The 24,134-nt window shown below is 50.3% G+C and overlaps 1 protein-coding gene across 1 annotated transcript in view; it reads right to left on the bottom strand.

Annotated features, from left to right (window-relative positions):
- ESAM (endothelial cell adhesion molecule) overlaps window positions 1–24,134 on the bottom strand; it is an 89,321-nt gene that overhangs the window by 12,790 nt on the left and 52,397 nt on the right. Inside the window, exons 2-4 of the mRNA XM_065417004.1 lie at window positions 8,356–8,513; window positions 3,535–3,748; window positions 1,346–1,501 (exon numbers count right to left, since the gene is read on the bottom strand). Coding sequence (XP_065273076.1) covers window positions 1,346–1,501; window positions 3,535–3,748; window positions 8,356–8,513 — 528 coding nt within the window. The remainder of the gene's footprint in view (window positions 1–1,345; window positions 1,502–3,534; window positions 3,749–8,355; window positions 8,514–24,134) is intronic.

The following is a 24,134-nucleotide window of genomic DNA, read 5'->3' as shown; positions in this document are numbered from 1 at the left end:
ACCAAGACTAATAGAACTCCACTAACCAAGAGATCCAGTCTGCATAAATCCCCAGGCAGGGGAAGAGGAATGCCTGCTATGCTATGCTGCGTGCTTGACAGAAATCTGACTAGTTCAAATGCTAAATTCACTCATCTGACATCTCTTCCCCCTGAAAGTCCCACTCGGTGTTGGGAGGATCTGTATCATCGCAGAGTCAACTAAGATCAGAGACCCATCATGCTAGGTGTGGGATACGTACATATTCATCGTAGAGCTTACAATCTACGAAGAATCATAGAATATCAGGGTTGGAAGGGACCTCAGGAGGTCATTTAGTCCAACCCCCTGCTCAAAGCAGGACCAATCCCCAACTAAATCATCCCAGCCAGGGCTTTATCAAGCCTGACCTTAAAAACCTCTAAGGAAGGAGATCCCACCACCTCCCTAGGTAACCCATTCCAGTGCTTCATAGACAGGACAAAGGGCGGGGGAAAGGAAGGGTGGGGAGCTGAGGCCAGAGACATTCAATGACTTGCCCACAGCCACTCAGGGAGTCGGTGACCGAGCTGGGAATTCAACCCAGATCTCCCTCCTCCCAGTCCCTGACTTAACCGCAATGCCACCCTTCCCCTCTGTTATACAGTCACTACCCTTCTGAACCAGGGTCCCTGTAAGGAACACACGTGACTTCCAGCAAGGCAGAGAGAGAAGGGAGGATCAAATCAAAGAAGGGAGTTTGAAAGATTCCATCTGTTACTGAGTTAGGACTCCCTGACCTTTTCTCCACCCCCCTGCAGCTCTGGATGTGGCAGCCCGTGAAGTTCCCATGCAAATCCCCTGACTCCGTGTGCTCAGAACAGTCACCTCCTGGGCTGCCGTTTTCCATGCTCGGGCTCTGCCCAAATGGGGATTTTTGAGGATTCAGCCCAGCGAGGTCCAGCCGTTTCAGAGCTGGGAGGGAAGTCAGACTGAACACAGCGTTCTCCCCAAGTGGTGGGGACGTTAAACTGCAGAGCCGACAGATGCACATTCCCCCAGGTGACTGGTCCAGCTGGGTAGGAATGGAGTCGGGTGCACACACAATAGAACATACCCGGTAGTTTAATGCTGCAATGTTACCCCCGGTGCCTGGCACGAGTGTGCAGCTGTTTGATAGCACAGAACGCCTGGTCCATGGACCTGCTCCAAACTGGCCACAAACCAGGCGAATGCCACGGGGAAGCCAGTGCCTGGTGAGAATGATCCTCCTCCCTTTTCCCACATTGCCCCAGCCACTCAGACCCCTTGGTGAGAGCATCAGGGTTTCCTGCTTGATACCCCGTCAGTGCCACGATCCTGGTGCACTCAGGGTGGGGATTCCTACCTTGGGCTGGTGCGAAGAAGACCTGGGTGTTGGGGGCGGTACGCTGCCAGCTGTACTTGGGGCTGGGCTTGCTGAAGGATGACTTGCAGCTCATGGTGATGTTGCCCCCAAGGTAGGGTTTCCCATGGATCTGGCACGTCGGGGGGGATGGAGGAACTGGAGAGAGCAGGAGGAGAAGACGGGTTAGTGCCTTTTGAATGCGGACATCATTATAGGGCCTAGTTCCAGCTGTAACTTGCAAAAAGAAACAGCGCCATCTATTGGCCACAGGCAGCCCCGAACAAATCCATACTGGAAATCCAGAGTAGTCATGTAAGCTTGAAACCTGCACCCTCACTTTCCTAGCCCTGGCTCTGCTGCCAACGCTGTAGAGAAAACCCCTCAGCGGCTGTTATTGTGAACAACCCAGGAAAGCACTCCGGCTCCAGATGGATCTGCAATGCCCAGTAAATGGTTCGTTTCCCTAAAGCAACCACACAGCGCAGCATCAGCAGTATCCCGTGTTCCAATGGTAGATTTACTGCACTGAAACCAACTTCTTATCTGGTCAGGTTAGAGGTGTCTCGCTGTGCCAGGCCGAAGGGCAGCAACAGCCAGATCCCGAGAGCTGTCCACAGACAACAGCAGGGGATGGAGTTGTGCTGAGGTTCTGTCGAAACGTTTTATTTCTGAACTTTCAAGACTTCCCACACATTCAATATTGCTACGATTCAAGATTTATGCCAGGCCCTAGTGCCACAACGCAACAAGCCACTCAGTTAACTAGAATGAGAGACATGCTTCTAAATCCCCTAGGCTGTTTGGAAAGTCTCAGTTACAACATCAGAACACAGGCATTGCCAGACCGGATCAGACCCAAGGTCCATCTAGCCCAGGATCCTGTCTGACAGTGGCAGAGGATGATGTAAGAACCTCACAGCATGATGATGTGGTGTGATCTGCCCTTACATTAGGTCTCATCCGGATCGCTAGCAGCGACCAGCCCAAGCCCTGAAGCAGGAGGTTTAATACCCTCCCAAAAACCTTCTTGGCATTAACTATGGTAACCCTGGGTATTCTAGGTGTCCATATAAATGGCCACTCCCTCTTTGATTCTTGTTCAATTCTTGGTGTCAATGCCATGCTCTGGCAGCAAGTTCCAACAGCTAATTATGCACTGAGTGAAAAAGTACTTGCTTTTATTGGTTTTGAATGTGCCACCTTTAAATTACAGTTACCGTCCCTTTATTTGTGTAGGAGAACCGAAGCTCCCAATGTACCTTCTCTAGACTGTTCATTATTCAATAGACTTTCCGTGTCCTTCCCTTATTCATCTCCCTTCTAAGATGACCCCAAAATTCCGTTTCTCTTTCTAGAGTTTGTCCCATTCTCTGAACCACCTCTGGCTTGGCAATAGCCTGCGCACACAGCACCCGGCTGCTCTACTGATTGCTATAATGACATTATAATATCTTCCAAATTGTTTTCCATCCCTTTCCTTATACCTCCCAACATCTTGTTTGCTTTTTGATTGCAGCTGTGCATTGAGCAGAGGGGCTCCATTGAGCTATCTGCAGAGATGCTCAGGTCCCTTTCCTGAGTTGATGCAGATAATTGAGAACCCTGTAAGGTGTACGAATAGCTTACATTTCTCCCTCGAATTTAGTACCATTGAATTTCATTGGACTTCACGGGACCCCTTCCCCTAAGCTTGGTTTGGTCTCGGAGAGGTCTCGCAATGCTTTATGGTCCTGAACAACCCAAATAACGGTCATCTGCAAATTTTGCTACCTTACTGCCCCCCACACCTTCACTCTCTGGATTATCAGTAATCAATCCGGGACCTAGCGTATCACCTTGAGGCACCCGCTCTTTTCCTTCGGTCATGAGGTTTTATGTTAGTGCACTGGGTTATGGGATGTGATCATGACAAGAGACCCTATCCAATTCTCCTTTTTACACTGCACTCATCACCATGGTAACTGACTGTCTGTGGGGTCCGGACCACAACCCTCAGTTTCTGGACAATTAAACTCAAGTCTGTTACAGGAACAGTTTTTATCTTTCATCTCCCTCCCCCCGCAGCAGCCAGCTGATGCCACTGCAGGTGGTGCTGTCATGGAGATGCACATCCCATTTGGGCCCACCCTAGTGCCTTGCCTCAGCCCCCACAGGGGCTGGGAGGGAGCACGCGAGCACCCAGAACTTACCCAGAACGGTGAGGTTGATGAGTCCAATATTTTTCCCGTTGATGGTATCTTCATCCACAATGTTGACCGTGCACATGTATTCGCCAGAATCCATTTCCTGGGTGTTGTTAATGGCAATGGAAATGTTGAAGAAAGGCATAGGGTGCACAAAGCCAGTCCGGTTCTTCAGGTACGTCTCCTGCACTTTCACCATCCCGTCCATGTACGTCAGTATCTGGAGAGAGAGAGAAGAGAATACAATGCACCTGGGAGTCCTGCAGCCGTCAGGGGACAAATGAGTGGCGCAAGGGAGTTGCTTTGGCGTCAAGAGGCACATCTCCCGATTGCATCATAACCACTAATAGCCTGGGCCAGTGGGCGTCAGGGGGCAGCTCCACTGCAGTCAATCCTCACTATCAATCCCTCTGTGGATTAGGGCTTGGGAAGCCCGCAATAAAACATGAGAGAAGCAAAGGAGAGCAACAAGCATGACCCACGGAGGAGAGGGTAAGGAATGGAGGAGAGACTAAGGGAGCTGGGAAAGAGGAGATGCTGGGACGGGGCTGATGAGGACACCGAATACTTTCCAGGGATCAGCGTAGCTGAGAGAGGGCAGGACAAAGAGTAAAGACGGGGAAGCCGAGGCTACACAGTGTGTAATAGAACAGCCCCACACTCCCCAGAGTGCAGCGCTACCAAGGTTCCAGTGAAACAGGACATTAGGGGGACAGTGAAGTGGGCCAGGGAGAAAAGGCCGTGCACAGATGGCTTCTGGAAACGGGAGCGGTGCAGAGATCCAGGGAGGCTGTCCCAGAGAGTGGCAGGAGCTGCAGGGAAGAAGGATGTCGCACCCGTCGTGGGAAGCCCAGTGCTAGGTCAGAGGAGGGAGAGTGAGAAGATCCAGTAGGTCTCCTGGGCTTTAAACCAAGGAGGGGCTGGATCTCGCCATGAGCGTGATGTAGTCGCACGTCTTTCACACGAGAGGAGGTGGGCACAGCAGGAGCATTTTGCACATCCTGGCCTCTGGAGAGCTGGTACGTGGGGAAGCCAGTGAAAGGAGCTCCTGGGAGAGGAAAGCTAGCAGGAGACGCAGCAGTGGTGGGGCTGAGGAAGATGCACAGAGGTGATGGTAGAGAGTGAAGTAAATTTAAGAGCCACGACAACTACAGCAATGGCACAGACTCCCTGAAGGAGGTGGCAGCGGCCGAGCCACCATCACTGCAGAGCTCCGAGCAGCGTGGCAGAGTGCAGGACAGAGCAGGAGCTACGCCTCTAACAAAGGTCAAGCGAGGCCTGAGCTTAGGTGAGGGCAGAAGGAAAATGGGAGTGGAGAGGAGCTGGGGGATAAAGCAGTTTCTGCTGGACTTCAAAGGGCTCAGATCCGTGGCAGACGGGATCTGGAGAACCCAGAGCTACCGACACCACTCACGGGACTGAGCCATTTCAACCAAACTGTCCCGCTGGATGAGTGCAAGCTCTCCTCTCTCAGCACATGGGACGGAGTCACGATCCAGGCTCGGCAGTTCATCAGCTCCTGCAGCCTGTTCCCCACCTGACGCGGTAACAGTCTGGCACCTCACAGCAATGGTGCTGGGTTGCCGTGGGGGTGACAGGACTGTCACAGGGACGGGGGAGCAGGCACTGAGACTAGATGGGCTCTTGAATCTAAACAAAAGCAGAATAGCTGCCTAGACATTGGCACCATAACGTCACAGCTGTTCCTCCAACAGTTCCAAGGTGAGGATGCTGCTCTGGACCAATGTGTGACTCACCTGTGCAGGTACCGATGGGTCACCACAGATTTAACCAGCCAGAACACTAATATTTGACTATTGTTGTCCACAGGTCAACCTACCCTACAATGTGTGGCAAGTTCTGTTCTTGGGGCTGGTGACTTAGCCATGAAACGCACTGTGGGGTTGGTGCTGAACCAAGATTGCTATTTTTTATTTTATTTTTTTTTAAATGAAATCAAACTTTGGAAGCATCCATATATTTCTTGGCTTAGGGGGCCTTCCTAGCTTCTGAGTTGCTTTACTTTTCTAACTCCTGGTTCATAAAGAGCCAGTGCTGCTTTATCGTTGTTATAACCGCTGTTCTCACGATTTTTTAGTTAAACATAGCGGTTCTGACACCATCCCTCCCCCTTTTTATGGGAGAAACCCAAGTGAGGATAGGGGTCAAACTGGAAAAAAAGTGATACAACTCTGCCAAGCTCCACCCACATTATTCAATATCAGCCCCCGCTGAGTCACTGCTGATGACTGAGTCCTCACAAATAAGCTCCCAAGTTAGTGATGATCTGTGACCCTTCCTCTCCTTTCCTACATAAGGAATGAAATAGTTAACCATGGTGACCATTAAATCCGCATCGCTGGGCACTGAGTTAACCCTGCACTGGGAACGAGGGGACAATTCACACCGCTACAAGCGATCGCCCTAGGTTCTTTGCAGACTCGGGTAGACATTTCTGCATCAGTCACACTGGCGTCGCATCAGAGGCAAATAGCAGCCCCCGTCTCTCAGTCACGCTTTCTTTACTTATTACACACAAGACATATGTTAAAAGAACATTACAGTTGCAAAGTTACCTATCTATCTCATAGAGCTGGAAGTGACCTCGAAAGGTCATCGAGTCCAGCCCCCTGCCTTCACTAGCAGGACCAAGTACTGATTTTAGCCCCAGATCCCTAAGTGGCCCCCTCAAGGATTGAACTCACAACCCTGGGTTTAGCAGGCCAGTGCTCAAACCACTGAGCTATCCCTCCCCCCAAAGTTAAGAGCCCAGGAGTTAGGAAATGCCAGAACGAAGGCTGCTCATGCAAAACGGAGCAAACCTTCAAATTCTGAACATTCACCAGGAATCCACAGATTACAAAATTCAGGGATGTGCTGGCCGCCCTTCCCGCCGCCCCCATTGGCCTGGAGCGACAAACCGCGGCCAGTGGGAGCCGCGATCGGCTGAACCTGCGGACGCGGCAGGTAAACAAGCCAGCCCGGCCCGCCAGGGGCTTTCCCTGACCAAGCAGCGGACTGGCTTTGAGAACCACTGCTGTACAGAACAGGGAGGAAGCCGGACTTAGCTGTGGTCCCTTCCCTGGGCTCTCCCGGCCCCTTAGTGCATGCACTAGCCTGGCCCAGCTCCAGCTGTCCCCGCGCAGAACCCTTCCTCCAGGCTCCTATCACTGCTCACAGGCCCGGTGAGGCTGCAATGGGTCCCTTCCATCCCTCTCTGCCCTCCGGCTCCTCCTGGCGACGTAATACACTATTGTCCGTGTCAGCGATCTGGTTAGCTTGTTGTACACCGCTCCCCATGGAGATACCCCAACAGATGCTCCTTTGTGCTCGGAGTCAGATCAAGCAGATGGAAATTAAAGCTAGTCAAGTAACAAAGTGGCTCTGTCGAATCTGGGCCGTGCAACACCAGGAGTCGGCAGCACTAGAAAAATGCCACACCCCCCATCCTCACACATACTTTCCTTGGCGTTTGGAAAGCCCTGGTCACACCGACGTGTTGCAATGCCCGGGACAAGACATTTCGTCGCACTGAACAGGCTGCTCCTCCACAATCATTTATCCCCAGGGTGTAGGGGAGGCCCAGATATTGTAGAGGAACCCAGGACATCTTTTGGGGTGGCGGGAGCCCTCTTTTCTTGGGCTGGGCAAAGAAAAGTACAAGAGTTTCATCAGAAACATGCGTGAACCTGGGTCACATTTCCCTGGGAGGAGGCAGAGCGGTTCCGTGAGCAAATCTCACCATGCTTGCATGGAAATTTTGAAAAAGTTGCTGAATGGGAGGAGCTGGTATCTCCAGAATCCACATTGTCTAGTCATGGGATTAAGCCCAGGACAGGAAGCTGGAAGACCCCGAGTTTTATCCCCACCTCTGCCGCCGACTAGCCTTCTACAGCACTTGACAAATATTTCCTTGCGTCCCACAGCCCCAGTGACGTACGCGGCCATCTCCATTTTACAGACAGGGTCCCAGACTGAGGGGCGCTGGAATAATTTGTATAGTGGGGGGTGCTGAGAGCCATTGAATCACGCTGTAACCCATGTATATGATGGAAACCACTTCAAGCCAGGGGGTGAGGCAGCTCCCCCTGCCCCCCTAGTTCCAGCGCCTACGCCCAGACTGAATGACCAGTCTAAGATGAGCAGAGTTGATGTAGCTGTGTCAGTCCCAGGATACGAGAGACGAGGTGGGTGAGGTAACATCTTTCATCGGAACAACTTCTGTTGGGGAGAGAGACGCTTCTGAGCTCCACAGAGCTCTGCTTCAGATCGGCGAGCGTCACAGTTAAATACCAGGTGGAACAGATTTATTTAGCGGTGAGTACCTGTCCCAGCCCTGAAGAAGAGTTCTGTGTGGCTCGAAAGCTCGTCTCTCTCCACAACCGAAGTCAGTCCAGTAAAAGATATACCCTCCCCTACCTTGTCAGTCTAAGTTGACACAGAGGCGGGAGGAGAAGCTAGGCCCTAGGCCACTTTCCAGGCAAATGCCTAGATTCCCCGTGGGCTCGTATGCACCGGGCAGGGCTCCGCGACCTATGCCACAGCAGCCATCAAGGGAGCCCACACTGGACGCACTCATTCACTGTCACACTTGCCCCCCAGTGAGGTGCGGGTCACTGACAGAGCAGCTCCCAGCTCCCCCTCCCAACCGAACAGGAGCATGGAGGAGCCAAGGGAGAGGAGCTGGTGCCGACACTCTCACCCCGTGGTCACCAGTGAAACCTCTCCTCTCGCTGTGAGACTTCTCGCCAAGCCCCCAGTGAGGCACAACCGGAGCCCTGGGCTCCCCTGCAAGGTGTCCACCTCCCTGCCCCCCATGCCTTTTACCTGCAAACGATTAGCTCCAGGTCTCTCAAGGACCCACGAGACATAGGGACGACTCTGAGACATGCTCGTGTACCAGATCGGCAACACCACCCTCTGCCCTTGGATCGTAGAGATAGAGGCTTGTCCCACGTTGACTTCCAGCAGCGCTGAAGAGAGACCTGCAGAGAGAGAGAGAGAGAGAGAGAAAGAAATTCAGTCCTATGGGTGCATCCTGATTCCCAGGAACCAGCCCTACTACAGACAAAGGGCAGCATCCAAAACTGAGCATCAAACCCCAGAACTCCTCGGCACCCACTGAGATCCCAGGATCTGGCAGGGCACCAGGCGCAAGAGCAGAGGACACTCCACAGCTGACAACTCTGAACACTCAGAATAACGTGAAACCGATACTGTAAACATGTAATCGGAGGCTCTCAAAGCCCAGTACCAACCCTAGGCAGGCATCACTGGGGTGCCATGCTTAAAGGCGGCACTGAGTTTGTGCAGTATGAATCCTTTGTCAGGCTTGAAAACAAGGGCGGCATGTAGGGTCTTGTGCCCCCCCAGATTTGCTGCTTCGCGTGTACGTGGACTGAGCATGCTCAGTAACATTGCTGAAGCCGGCTGCCCTCACTCCCTCCCCCACTATCGGCAGGCACAGGTCGTCTCCTACCCTCCCAGCACTTCCTCTCAGGATAACGATTTCATTGTCTGGAAAGTTACAAGCAAATCCGTGCAGGAGTCTAGGAGCTGCACCTGAAATTTCAGAGCTGGAGCCCAACGTCATTTTGTGCCTCACTAATTTACAAACAGATTTTGTTTTTAAACACATGAAACTGTAGGCAGGTGACGCCACTTAACAATAAACCCAAAACATAGTTTATGCACGGACTAGTTTTATAAAAACGATCAGAAACAAGGAAGCCATGAGCATCGGTCGTTATCTATCTGTGTACACCCATCACTGTAGTAGTTGAGTGCCTCACAGTCATCAGTGTATTTACCCTCCAATCACCCCTGTGAGGCAGGGCAGTGCTGCTATTCTCATTGTACAGATGGCGAACTGAAGAGGCGAAGGATATGTTTGCATTGATCACATTTATAATGTGCAAACAGAATGAAGTCCAAACCAGTGAGATATAAATACTTGGTGCTTTAAAACAAGCAATTTCACAAAACTGAAAACAATTATGCACCAAATCCACTGAGGGAAGAATTTAATCAGAGAAACATAAATGATAACTGGGAATTGTTTAAGAATACTTTACTAGAAGTCCAAAAAGCCACAATCAAGGAAGGAAGCCATATTAGTTTAAAAATTGAGCTGGTTGAGAGGGCGAAGTGAAGGCAGCTATAAAAATAAAATATATAATAAACAGAAGCAAGGGGAAGGCAACAGTAATTAATATAAATCAGAAGCTAGGAATTGTAGAAAATTGATAAGGGAAGCAAAGGACACAAGGAGAAATCTATGGTCAGCAGAGTTATGGATCATATGAAGGATTTTAAGTATATTAGGAACAAAAAGAATCCTGCCAACAATATTTGTCCATTACTAGATGGAAATGGCAAAATTATCAATAATAATTCAGAGAAGACAGAATTGGGCAATAAATATTTTTGTTCTGTATTTCGGGAAAACACAGATGCTGTAGTCATATCATATGACGATAACACTCTTTCCAGTCCACTGGAATCTCTGGAGGAAGTTAAACAGAAGTAAGCAAAGTTAGACATTTTAAAATCAGCAAGTTCAGATAACTTGCATGCAAGAGTTTTCAAAGAGCTGGCTGAGGAACTGATTGGACTATGAATGTTGATTTTCAATAAGTCTTAGAGCACTGCGGAAGTTCCAGAAAACTGAAAGAAGGCTAATGTTGTGCCATTATTTAATAAGGGTAAACAGGATGTCACAGGAAATTATAACCTATCAATTCGACATCGATCCCAGGCAAGATAATGGAGCATCTGACATGGGACTTGATTAATAAAGAATTAAAGGAGATTAATATAATTAAAGCAAATCAACAGGAGTTTATGAAAAATAGATCCTGTCAGATTAACTTGATATCTTTTTTTTTTTTTGGATGAGATTACAAATTTGGCTGAAAAAGGCAACAATGCTGAGGTAATATACTTAGATTTCTGCAAGGTCTTTGACTTGGTACTGCACGACATTTTGATTAAAAAGCTAGAATGATATAAAATTTACACGGCACACATTAAATGGGTTAAAAACTTCCTAACTGACAGACCTCAAAATGGAACTGTAAACAAGGAATCATCAAAAAGCAGGTGTATTTCTAGTGGGGTCCGACAGGGGGTGCAAGTTGTTGGCCCTAAGCTGTTTAAAATTTATCAGTGACCCGGAAGAAAACAAAATATTAATTGATAAAGTTGGCAGCTGACATAAAAATTAGCAGAGTGGTACATACTGAAGAGGACAGGTCACTGATACAGAGCAATCTGGATCTCTTAGTGAGCCAGGCACAAGCAAACAATACGCGTTTTAATACAGCTAAATGTAAATGTATATGTCTAGGAACAAAGGCTGTGGGCCATACTTCCAGGGTGGGGGACTCTATCTCGGGAAGCAGTGAGTCTGACAATGCTTTTGGGGTGTTGGTGAATAATCAGCTGAGCATGAGCTCCCAGTGTGAAACTATGACCAAAGACCGAATGCGATCCTGGGATGCATAAACAGTGGAATCTGGAGTAGGAGCAGAGAGATTATTTTACCTCTGAATTTGGCAGTGCCACAACCGCTGCTGGAATCCTGTGTCCAGTTCTGGTGTCCACAGTTCAAGGAGGATGGTGATAAATTAGAGAGGGTTCACAGAAGAGCCATGAGAATGATAAAGGATTAGAAAATCTGCCTAAGGCTAGGTCTACACTAAAGGGGGGGGGGTGGTCGATTTAAGATACGCAAATTCAGCTACACGAATAGTGTAGCTGAATTCGGCATATCCTATTCGACTTACCCCGCTGTGAGGACGGTGGCAAATCGACCGCCGCGGCTCCCCCGTCAACGGCGCTTACTCCTCCTGACGAGGTGGGAGTAAGCACGTCGATTCGAGGATCGATTTATCCGTCTCGATGAGACGCGATAAATCGATCCCGAGAGATCGATTTCTACCCGCCGATCCAGGCAGGTAGTGTACACTAGCCCTTAGAGTGATAAACTAAACAGATTGAGCTCTTTGAGTGTAACAAAGAGAAGGTGAAGGGGTGACTTGATCACAGTCTATAAGTACCTGCATGGGGAACAAATATTTAATGATCGGCTCTTCAGTCTAGCAGGGAAAGGTCCAACACGATCCGATGGCAGGAAGTTGAAGCTAGACAAATTCAGACAGGAAATAAGGCGTGCCTTTTTGACAGTGAGAGTCATTAACCATTGGAACAACTCACCAAGGGTTTTGGTGGATTCTCCGTCACTGAAAATGTTTAAATCCAGACTGGATGTTTTTCTAAAAGCTCTGCTCTAGGAAATATTGTGGGGCTGGTCTCTGGCAGGTGCTATACAGGGGGTCAGACAAGATGGTCACAATGGTCCCGTCTGGCCTTGGCATCTATCCCCACTGCAGCTGGGAGCGTGCGGGTAGAGGTACATACACTTCCTCTGCTCGAGTGAGTGCGCTAAAAATAGCGGCGTGGGCGCGACGGCATGGGCTAGCTGCCTGAGTAGAATCACGCCCAACCCCAAGGGTACATACTCAGGAGGCCAGCCTCAGCCGCCGCCCATGCCACCACAGCCCCAGCTCGAGCAGAGCTGGCGTGTGTACATCCACCCGAGCTGGGAATTCCAGCTCCCAGCTGCAGCGTAGGGAGTTTGTGGCACAACAGGGAACTCAACCCATGTCTCCAGAGTCCCAGGCTAGTGCTCTAACCACTGGACCATCCTGCCTCTAATCGGATGTTTTTATTCTGATCATAAAAGCTCATGAATAAAAATGCCTTAAAAGATGCTTTCTATGAACTCTGGGTGATGCCAAAGCTCCCGTCAAAGGGTTTCTATGTCAGCTGTTCCAAACAGGCACTCCTGCACTGTGTCCCCAGCTTCACAGCATAAGATTCCACAGCAAGATGGGAGAGTTGCAGGACGCGGAGCTCAGCGGCAGCTGGGTCTCTGCTCCCATGGTATTCAAGAGCAATGCAGGCAGGGAGCTTCCCCTCTAGTGCCCCTTCGTAATCCAGCAGGGCTCCCCTTCTGCACATCCTAGGAAAGCTGCAAAGATGTATGTGAGGCTGCCTGGTGCAGTTACAGGCCGAAGTTCAAGGGTTGAGCTGGCACAGGGGGTGGGTGGGGCAGGGAGCAAGGTGGTGTTTTTGTACCAGCTCAGCTGGAGCAACAGCAGAACAAGTGGATGCCTAAACTGTTTAAACTATCTGACCTTTAAAGTATCATTATTGGGCTTCAGAGTTAATAGCCCTTTTGAGATCAACAGGGGAATTCATCTCCCTTTACAGCTCTGACTGACCCAACCTGCATGGGATTTGGGGGGAGAGCACAGGCTGCAGGAGGGAAGAGATTGGAGGAGGCACTAGGAAGTCAGTCTGTGTGCACATGGCCTGAATGCCAGCGGCAGCCCCTCTGTAAATAGTTCTCTTAGTAAAGAGCCAGTTTAGTTTTACAAGCTGGAGACCTCTCGTGTTACGACTTAGCATGCAGTACATGCAACAGTGACAATGCTAGATAATGTCAAATTCAGGTTCCCTTCACAACCGCAAGGGCTGGAAACTCTGGTTATCTTTAAATGAAAGCTTAGCTTCTCTAGAATCTGAACAAGTCCTGGGGGCTGCATTGTTGCCAGTCCTGAGGGTACAAAAGTCACGAGTGCGGCCCCTCCGAAATCAAGAGATTGGTTTAAAAATACAGGAGATTTTGCCTTCTATTTTCTGAGTCTTTAGGGGGGGTGCTTGTGTCACTTTTCGAGCTTTTCTCTACAACTGCGAGACCAACTTATTTTTAATTGAAAGCAGAGATTCTCACCTAATCTCCTGACTCCAGAAGCTGAAGTTTTAAGAAAAAATAACTGCAGTGAGACCAGAGAAAAAACAGAGAGTGGACAACACTGGAGCCGGCTAAACACCTCCCTAGAGTTGGGAGGGGTTTGGCATCCCTGATCCACGGCATTTGTATTCTTTTATCACAGCTGAGAAGGGGAAACTCCCAAGACAGTGAAAGTGAAACGGTTTACAGGACAGTTTGTGTTCTTCGGATGAGGGCTGTGTAGAGACACTGGAAACGTTTCTGTTTGTACTCTCACTGCATAGAGGCACTGGCTGCTACAGCTCTTCCGGCTTCTTAATGTTTTAATTGTAGTGGCGCTCACAGAAACATTTCAAATAGAAACTAATGGCTCCTGATAGTGACGAGCCCAATTCGAACTGTTCCGACTTGTATACAGAAGCTGCAGGGGGATGCATCAGCTGAGATCTGACTGGCTGAGATTATTCTGCATCTTTCTGACATTCCAATACCATGGAACACGCCAAAGAGAGAGGCGACTTGCCCACAAGGGAAGGGGAATTATCATATAGCCCTTGGATTTGGCCCACTGCCATTTCCGTTGACTACATTCCATACATAACCTGACTGCAATGTTTGTTAGCATCACAAATACAATCTATTAGCGGGAGGCCTTGTATATAGGAGCTAGTGACCAGAAACAAGTTGTCCGATGAATTTTAATGCACCAGCTCCCTTGGGATTTATTTAGAAATGTTGAGCATTTGTGTTTACATTTGTGCCAGCAATGATGAAGCTGGACGAGTGGATTCTTGTGGCTGTGTCTCTGCAATCAACCAGGGCTCTTCCCTCCACAACATACATGCAGGCAGGGCTGCCAGCTAGACGCAATAGATTTCCGTGCCATAGGCTCTTCAGGGCAGGGGATGGCATTTTGGACAGCATCAAGTACAGCACTTGGGCTCAGGGGAAAATAGTCACCGCGTTTGTGACTGATCATTGGTGTTTTACAGACAGTCCTACACACTTCTGGCTGTCTTCTGCTGTATGCCAATTACACTGCAGGGGCAGAGGATGCCGATTCTGTTTGTCCATCCTCTTGGCACCCAACAAGGTGGTTCATGTCATGTTACCTGCTGCAGTTGGATGTGTGTAAACATTGGAATTTAGAGGGGCCATAAAAATTCCATGTGATGAAATGGAAAAGATTGGGACCGTTTAATTTAGAGATTAAGAAAACATGATAGAGATACACCTCTACCCTGATATAACGCGACCCGATAGAACACAAATTCGGATATAACGCGGCAAAGCAGTGCTCGGGGGGGGCGGGGCTGCGCACTCCGGTGGATCAAAGCAAGTTCGATATAACGCGGTTTCACCTATAACGCAGTAAGATGTTTTGGCTCCCGAGGACAGCGTTATATCGAGGTAGAGATGTAATTATTTTTAATGTAACAGCTGATAGAAGACTGGCACCCTTATTTATCCTCCAATATAATGCAAGAGCAAGAGAACAGCCATTGAAAATAAAAGGCAACATTTAAAACTGATCAAAAATACTTTTAACATAGTGTATAATTAGCCAGTGGAACTCCCTGATCACAGAATATCAGAAAGGCTGCTCATATTCAGAATCATATCTATCTATATCTAAGAACATCTATAGTTATAGCTGACAGGATAAAAGTTACCTGGGTCATAAAGCCTCATGGTTCAAGGCACAACCCACCACCAGTGGCCTGGAGTCAGAAGAAACATCCCATGTGGGCAGGTTATCCCATAATTGTCCACCAGGGAGCTCATGCACTTGCCTCTGAAGCAGCTAGTCCTGGCCACTGACAGGATTATGGGCTAGATAGACCCTGGAATGAAGCCTCCAGGTGTCTTTGGAAGCCACATTTCACAAGCTGTTTGAACCTGAATGGGGCTAACTGAGCAGACTGGTTAGCTGGCCAGCATGCAATGGGCCAAATGGCATTGACAGTTGGCAAACAGAGCTCTCACCTAGCTCCACGAGCGAGTCTCCATGGATTGACCCCTCTCTAATCCCCTTCTGCTGCTGGCTCAGTATTTGCTGCTTTTCCAAGAGAAATATTCATACCCAAAGTCAGCAGGTCTCATTAGTTACCGGTCACTGCAAGGCCCTGATTCTGCAGGGTAATTTGACACGCACTTAAGAACCTGCAGAACTGGGGCCTCAAACACGTATGGGTTACACCTCAAACAATGCATGTGGTTGGAACGCTGGTCCAGACCAGAGGCGCACAGATCTGGAACTGCCACGTTCAATGCTCAATCCCCTTCCCACTTAACCAATGGCTGAACAATTCCACCCCGACAAATTTAGCAACACCAAATTTGCTTCCAGACTGGATCTGATCATCGCAACAAGAGCAAGTGGCAATGCAAGAGTGAAGATGGCTCCTCCCTCTTGGGGCTCCCGCCCCCCAGAACAGCACAAGGTGTCTTTGCTACTTGTTTGCGCTCCTCAGGAGCGCCGAAGGATGTGCCATCTGCCTTCAGAAGGAAAGGATTTCCGGGTTTTCAAGGTCGAGCATTTGGTAAGAGGATGCAAGACAATGGGAATAAGACATTTCCCTGCACTCAGGAACAGCTCTGACATCAGGCCCAGCCATTTCCACAGGACCCCGCCAAAAAACAAAGCCCTGGAAATGCTCACGACAACAACAGGAAGCTGCACTTATGGCCTGTTTGATAAAGCATCTAGATTTGTTTAAGTCTCGCTCCCGTCTACTGGCATCCCGCAGGCTCCTCTGGCTGGTTGTTCCTGCCTTACCCTGGCCTCTTCCTCCTGTTGATAAGAGTGCTAAGAGTCCTAGGCAGCTGGTTCAAACCCCCTCAGTTCCTCTGCACACGCTCCTGCTACTCATGGCTGGGGACTCGGTGGGGTGACCTCTAAAATGAGTACAAGGCTATTCACACCAGGGGATCAAAGGTTTGATGACAGCACCCCATCAAAGGGGACTATCAGAAGAGCCAGCTCCAGGAGGACCATTCATATGAACATCTGCCTTAGCATGCAACTAATGGCCTCTTTCCTTGGAGGGAGGGACTAGGTGACATTGGGCAGCATGTGAGAAGATGACCCAGCCGATGCAGGCTTCATTCTGGGCTGTAGAGGAGGACATGGGTCTGGGAGCGGCACACATGCATGAGGACTCCGCATCACAGAACTTACAATGCTCTTCACAAGGGAAACCCGGAGTAAGACGCACCCCCTGAACTGACAGAACGGAGCAGCTCAGTGCCCAACTCAGGCAGATTTCCCTCCTCCAGACAGCGGAGAGCCAGAGAGAAAAGCTGGAGAACAGGCAGAGCAACGTTGCATTAAGGCAATCAGAACATTAAACACCTCCTGCAGAAGAGTTATTAAAGGGGAAGGTGGGCAGAGTTCCCGGGGCGGGGAGGGGGATTACAAGGTCTAAACATGGCCCCTCAATATGGTGACAGGAGTGGGCAAAAATACCCCTGAATTTTCGGTTTGCAAAGTTGTAGCTGTGACAGTCCCGGGATATTAGAGACAAGGCGGGCGAGGTAACATCTTTTATTGGAGCAACTTCTGTTGGTGCGAGACACACGCTTTCGAGCTCCACCAAGCTCGCCTTTTCCAGAAGAGCTGTGAGTCAAAAGCGTCTCTCTCTCTCTCCAACAGAAGTTGCTCCAATAAACGATATTACCTCACCCACCTTCTCTCTCACCAATTTTCTGGCTGTCACAAGAGCTACCTAAGTGTGTGGAAAAATTGGTTGAGTGGCAGAAGAAGGTCTAGAAATAAACATTCCTTGAGCCCTTAGCTGTGAGCCCCAGCTTGACAGCCCTCTCTTGAGCCCGTTTTCAGTTATTAGTTGTCCATATGCCTAGACATGCCCGAATCCAGGCAGCAGGGCCCACTCTCCTTGATAGCCTATTAGTGCCTCTGCCACATGCCTATAAACCTGGGAGCCTGGCACGTCGAGGCACAGACACCTTCTCAAATTGCAGGAAATAAGTTCTGCCAAAGGTTCTTCCTGTCTAAGGCTCCCAAACTTGCCCCTGTCCCAGCACCTAGTTCTACGGGACTGGTCTAGCGAGACCATAATAGGACTGGGTGAAATCTCTCCACTCGCTCGCTGCCATTTGTCAGGTGTTCAATTTCACTTCAGTGTTTCAGGCCACCGCCCAGCCAGACCCATTGTTTGAATGGAGGCTTCCAAACGATCTGTGCTGATAACTGGGATCCAGCAGGGGGCCCGACTCCACTTGCAGGGTTTCCAGTGTGGGGACAAGTCATAAATAGGTATTTTGTAGTTTTAACCCTCCCAACACCATCCTCCCAGGTGCTGCGTGTCAGAGCAGCGGCAATTAGTAACCTTCTAAAATTAGCTTAATCTCATCTCCAGTGCAAGTGCTAGAGATCGCCCTGGTGCGAGGCTCAATCTCTCTCTCTCTCATTAGCTCTCATGGCCTGGAATAGAAACGTTTCCCAGAGAGGCTCAGACATAAACTGCTCTGTGATCTTTGTCATGCCTATGCAGAGGATGTGAACTGTGCCCTCCAGGGCCAATTTCTCAGCATTTTAAGGCTTTCCATCTCATTGGATTGTTATTTTCTAGTCTCGCTTATGACTACAGAGCACCAAGAGGCCCCAGCTGAGCTCGGGGTCCGTAAGAGACTGTGTCCCTGCCCCTCAGAGCTGACAGTCCAAGGGTGGGAGGAAAAGGATTGTGCAGCCGAGGCACATGGAGATTAAGTGACTTGTCCAGGTCACATAGGCAGAGCAGGGAATTGAACGGGGGTCTCCTCAATCCCAGTCTGGCCTTAACCATACAGGCCTGCCTTCCTCTCTGGAGCTTATTAAAACTCATCCAGTTCCCCCTTGTTAGTCTTTCTCCCGTTGGGGTTATTTATGGGAGGGCTCCATTTCTGAGACCCCCTCGCCCCCCATTTTAACGCTGCAAACAGACAGCTGGTTTCCATGGAGAACGCCCAAAGCAAAAGGCTGCTTATCCCTGCGATGTTCACGGCGGCAGCGAACACGGGCCATGCTCACCAGATTAGGCACGGGCGACGACACAACCAATAAGCAAAGCATTGGGGAATATTAACGGGATGGACGTGCATCCCTGAGTCACACTCGGAACTTAAAGGCATCCCAGGGAGAACGCTGCCCCCCCGTCACTGCAGAGAGCTGCTTTAATTGCTGGGAGTTACAGCCCAGAGATTATTTCCCAACACTGCAGAAGGAGGATCAGCTGGAAAGTAATCTACTAGAGAGGTCAGTAGTGCACTGTTGGAAGGGGAGAGGCGGAGAGCTACAGCCGGAGGGATACTTGCCTCTGCTTCCTCTAGCATCTGACAGAGGCTGGGTCACTCAGTCACATCTAAACGCCTCTGGGATGCGCTGCCAGATCCAAACAGACCCTCCCTGGGGCTGATCTCTAGCTGAGCATACCAGGAACCCCGTGTTCGAGTCCAATCCCCGCACTGCCCTTCTGCCCGCTTCCAAACAAGAGTTAACCCAGACCGACCCTGTCAGATCCGCTGCGACAGTGAGCAGCTGGCTTTCTAGCAGCAGCCCACGTGCTCTCTCTGCACTAGGCCTTGGGTTTCCAATACGTTTCCAAAGCTCATTCCCATTTACATAAAGGGCTCCAATAAGGGCATTGATTACCTGCCACCACTATGGATCAGTTATGTGACTGCTCCAGCAGGTCAGGCCACGGCACTAAGCCATAAATTAATAGTTCCATTATTTCATACATCCTAGTGTGCTCTAGGAACAGGGCATTGACTCTTCCATGGGCTGTGGCATCTGCACATTAGCATGTGCTCCCGGCTCCTCACCCATTATCTGCTCAGACCCATCCCTGTGCCCTCGGGTTTCAGGTGGCCCCTTTAAACACATCAACCCCCAATGCCTCCAAGGCACTGTCTGCAGAATTCCCTTCCAAGGCCCATTCATCAAAGCAAGAGGTCAGAGACCTGCCTATGAACACAAACGCTGCAGGGCAAGGCCATCTCATTGTTTGTACAGTGCCCGGCACCAGGAGCTAGTCTCCAGGTGCTACTACAGTGCAACTAACAGCCAGTCCAAGCTCATCACAGCGCCAGATCCTAGATCCCAGCCCTCAGGCCTTGTCTGCACAGGAACGTGGTTGGGTATATAGCCAAAGGGATGAATTTAAACCGGTGTTAGTTACCCTAGTCTAACCCCAGCGGGGCACTAGGGCCTGGTCTACGCTACAAAGTTAGGTCAATGCAAGGCACCTTACGTCAATCTAGCTGTGGCATGTGTCTACACTTCAATTTGTCTCCCACCGCTGTAGGTAACAGCGCCACCATGGTAACACCCCACCCGAGCGGCACAGAGACATGACTGGTGTACTTAGATCGACACAGTGAGTGTGTAGATACTGTGTAGTTATGTCAACCCTACTTGTCCTCCAGCAGCTGTCCCACAATGCCCCACACTCATCACTCTGGTCACCATTGTGAACACCACTGCCCAGGGGTCATGGAGACCAGAAGCACCCCGCCCCTTGAAAGCCCCATGATGTTTTTAAATGTCTTTTCCTGATTGCCCGGCTTGGTGAGCACCTAGCAGTTCTCCATTGTTGCGTGCAACTGCCCAGCTGACCCTGCCACGTGCTCCGTACGCACTTCAGGAGATATCGGCTCTCCTGAGCCTGTGGGGAGAGGCGGCTGTGCAGGGACAGCTACAGACCAGCTGTAGGAACATCGACATCTACGGGAAGATCACTCAGGGGATGCAGGAGAAGGGGTAGAACTAGGACCAGCAGCAAAGCCATGTGAAAGCCAAGGACCTGCAGCAGGAGTACCAGAAGCTCAGGGAGGCCAACAAGCGATCTGGGGCCGAGCTGCAGACCTGCTGCTTTTACAAAGACCTGCACGCCATCCTCAGCGGAGACCCCACCCCCACCCACACGAGCACTGTGGATACCTCCGAGGAGTCTGAGTCGCAGGCCCCCGCCCGTGAACAGTGAGGAGGTGGAGGTGATGATGGATGAGGAAGGAGGAATATAGTGGATGACCAGGGGATCCAGCTGTGCAGTGAGTCAGGACCTGTTACATCTGCTACATCTGTCCATCTTGCTTCTTCAGTGCAGCTCTCAGTCTGGTGTCGCTATGGTGAAGGGCTGGGGAGAGCTCTGCACATAGGTCCAGGAATGTGGTCTTGCACATCAGAAAGTTCGACAGCCATTGCTCATCATCTCAAACCTGCATGATGATGCAATCCCACCAGTCAGTGCTTGTTTCTCCAGCCCAGAACAAGCACTCCACCACCTGCAGCTGCCCTATGACAGCCGCCACCAACTTGAGTTGGTTCTCGCTATGTCCCACAGCAACCTGTCTCCAAGGAAGCGTCATGCTCCCCACTGATTCGGTTCTTCTCAGAGCTCTGCAAATGCTCCAAGCTCGTGCGCCCTGTGCTTGCAACGCTCATAACATTGCAGAGCTGTGCAAGCTCCATGCTTCTGTCAGAGATGGCAGACAGCAATGGGGGGCACGTGAGTTTGTGGGGTTTTGGGGGGAAAAAAAGGGTGCGAGAATGATTGATGCAGATGACATTACGGGATGGAAACAGTTGCAAACTGTCAAGTTGGTCCCATGCTCCCAGTCACCCCGGCGTGACCTGTTTCAGCCCCATCATGCGTTGCCAACACTTCCCAAAAGACAGCGTGCTGGACGATGTTGAGTTGCACACTGGGTTACCTATCCATGGTGCACCGTACTTCGCATCGATACAAGCACGCCTGGTGAGTTCGCACACCGCCGACACAAGAAGCTAAGTATGCACGCGCACAAGCGATGTATTAACTGCGGCGGCTGTATGCCCATGTAACTTGAGTTGACGTAATTTTGTACTGTAGACATGGCCTAGGATTCTGGTGGGAGAGGGCCTTCTGTGGTCTAGTGTCTGTTGCTTGAGAAGAGGTTTAAGCTAAATGAGGAAAAGCCGTTCTCCTAACGGACTGGGGATTGGGTTAGCCTGGGATCACTAGACCAGTCCAACTGGTCAGGCTCTCCCATATAGACAAGTTCTCAGTCACAGCCAGGGCCCTAGGGGTGAACAGAGTGAAATTTCCCCCTGTGCAGTGGGCCACTTCCAGTCCTATGCATCCCTCAGGTCCCTCTTACAAGGCCTGGGGCAGGCCCACTGCACCGGTGCAGTTTCACCCAGAGCCAATACCTAGGCATGTGATGTCTAGCAATTTCATCGCAGTCTCTTGTTCTAAGTGCAGCTACCAGGCTCCAGGTTTGCACAGTCTGGGCATAACCATTAGTCTTCATAAAACCTCTGGGGCTTAGAGTAATTTCAAGCATGATATTTTATGACACATGGATAGAGAAATGGTAGCAACACACCGAGCTCATCATAAAGTCTAAGAAACCTAAACTGGATGCGCACGCGTCACCCTCCATATCTCAGCCGCTCCTATTAAAGATAACCAGGGACAGTGATCATGAACGCAGGGCTCCTTTATCCAGATAACCCCTGGATAAGTGGCTGCCAAGAGAGCAGCACAGCGATGGGAGGAGGGCGTATGGCAAAGAAGGACCCTCCTCCCAGAGGGCAATGGGGAGGTGGCTCCCCTGGGGGGTTACTATCCGCATGCATTGACAGGAGGGCTCTGTCTGACATAACACAGAGGAAAGTGATACAAGTGTAACACCGACAGACCCCGGTTGTCGTTGGGTGGGATCGAACCTGGGACCTCTGGAGTTAAATCCATGTGCCTCTACTGCAGGAGCTAAAAGCCACATGGCGCTTAGCTAAGCCTATAGAGCAGAGTCCGTCTCGAAATGGTCTCGGTGCCACTATAGGGGCCAGAACACCACAACCAGGAGATATGTGGGTTACACAAGGCCCAGGAACACTGCCAGCTGCGCCAGCTCCACCGGCTAGAAATGGCAGCTTTGGTGAAAGATGGTCAGACTGTGGGCGATTCAAGAGGCGTCCCTAATTCAGCCAGGGCTCTGAGCAGCGCTTCACTGCTTTGTCAGGAAGAGGCATCCCGGAGGTTGGAGCGCAAGGCGGAGAGCCACTCCAAGCTCTCATCACTGGGGAGTTCTTCATTCCCACTGACAACGGGTGGGACTGCCGCACAGCGTTTCACCAAAGCGCAGATTCGCTCCGTGCAGAGAAGAGAGACCCCCAACGCAGGACGGGCCTTGGGGGAGCGCTCGTTCTAGTCCCTTGTCGTGTGGGAAAGAGCGACAGGGAAATGGAGGATGGGCTCTTCCCCCACAGCACAACAGGGAAAGAGGAGATTTCACTTCCAGTGCCCCACGGAACAACGTATCGTTCTAATCGCAGCCAAGTCAAACTGGGCTTAGACCGGGCAGCTGAAATGCGAGAACGTCAGCCCCTCAGCCCAGCTCTGGCCACATCGGAGCTGCTCTTGGCCCAAAGCGAGGAGCAAGGTTACAGGTTTTGTTTGGTTGGGTTTTTAAAGGAAATTCAGCACCACACCAGGCAGGAGAGAGCGTTCAGCCTCAGTAACCTGGGTTTTAGCCCACTCAATAAAACAGAAGGGGATTGGTTTTGTGCTGTTGCTTTGGGGGTTGGTTTTCCCCATTTTTGGCTTTCAGAGCGCATGCCAAAGGCATGTTAGCCTAGGCCTTCACTGCAAAAAAAAAAAAAGCAGTGTTTTTACACTCAGCTACCGAGCTCAATGTAAACCCCATGGAGACACGGCTTTGCCAGTGTAACAAGTCCAAGTAAGCCCCCGGGGAGGGGTCTAGCATTGACCTGGACTAACTATAACTGACTGACAAGCTACGGCGCTCGTACAACGGTAACCCGGAGAAACGTAAGGACCTGTGATGTAGAGGAGGTCAGACTTGATGATCTAGTGGTCCCTTCTGCCCTTAAGCTCTATGAACTAAATTCTGTGGCAATGTAAACACACCGCCTGGCTTGCAGACACAGCCACTATTCCAAGAGAGTGGGTGGGGTTCAAATGTGAGGGGGGAAAACGCAGTCAAGTTGTACCATGGAACCTGTTTCTCTGCCCCTGCAATTGCAGCAGCGCATCCCAGTGCTCCACGACACAGCACCGGCATTTGAAACAGAAAGAAGCTGGTGATTCCACAGAGAGAGGATCTAAACCTAGCCTCAAGGAGCTGATAACAGTGCCGTAAGCTCTGACTGTCCCTCCAAATAAGTGAATAACATCCTGTGATGACTTCGGAATTTACTGCAAAATTCTTCATATTTCACAGGATATAAACATTAGCACGTGTGCGTGGATATTTTTAGACTTCTTAAGATATCTGTTTTTCCCAGTAACATTTCCTGACAATTCCTCGCAGCTCCCAGGCAGGAAGCGCTGCTGCTGGGCGATAACTTAGTTTCTCAGGAGGACAATAGAGTCCAAGATTTCTACAAGGCAATTTGAACAATGTAAGGGAATGGTCTCCACCTAAACAGACTGAGCTGGACATTGAATTAAAGGTTCAACACAATTCCAGTCCACTCGGCTCTCATTAACTACGGCTCCCCGGAGGAAAGCTCCAGGATTCACCCTCTCTGCGTACGGCTGAGAGAAATTAGCCTAACGTCGCTGGGCATGTTAGGGTGGACGACTCGTCACCTAAGAATAGCTAACTCCATTGTAAGAACATAAGAACTTAAGAAATCCCAGCAAGAGGAAAAGGCCACTAGGCTAACAAGGCGGGCTCTTTACAATTAGGTGGGCAGGCAAGTGTCTGAAACTAGCCTTCAGCGGATGTTTGGCAAGGAAGCGATCTGCTGTCAGGTGGATATAAATGGCCATTCCCTGGCAGCTCCTGTACTGAC

The sequence above is a fragment of the Emys orbicularis genome, chromosome 15 (assembly GCF_028017835.1).
Source record: "Emys orbicularis isolate rEmyOrb1 chromosome 15, rEmyOrb1.hap1, whole genome shotgun sequence".
Lineage (NCBI taxonomy): Eukaryota > Metazoa > Chordata > Testudines > Emydidae > Emys > Emys orbicularis.
The sequence above is the reverse complement of the archived record's forward strand: the minus strand, read 5'-3'. Positions and strand labels throughout refer to the sequence as shown.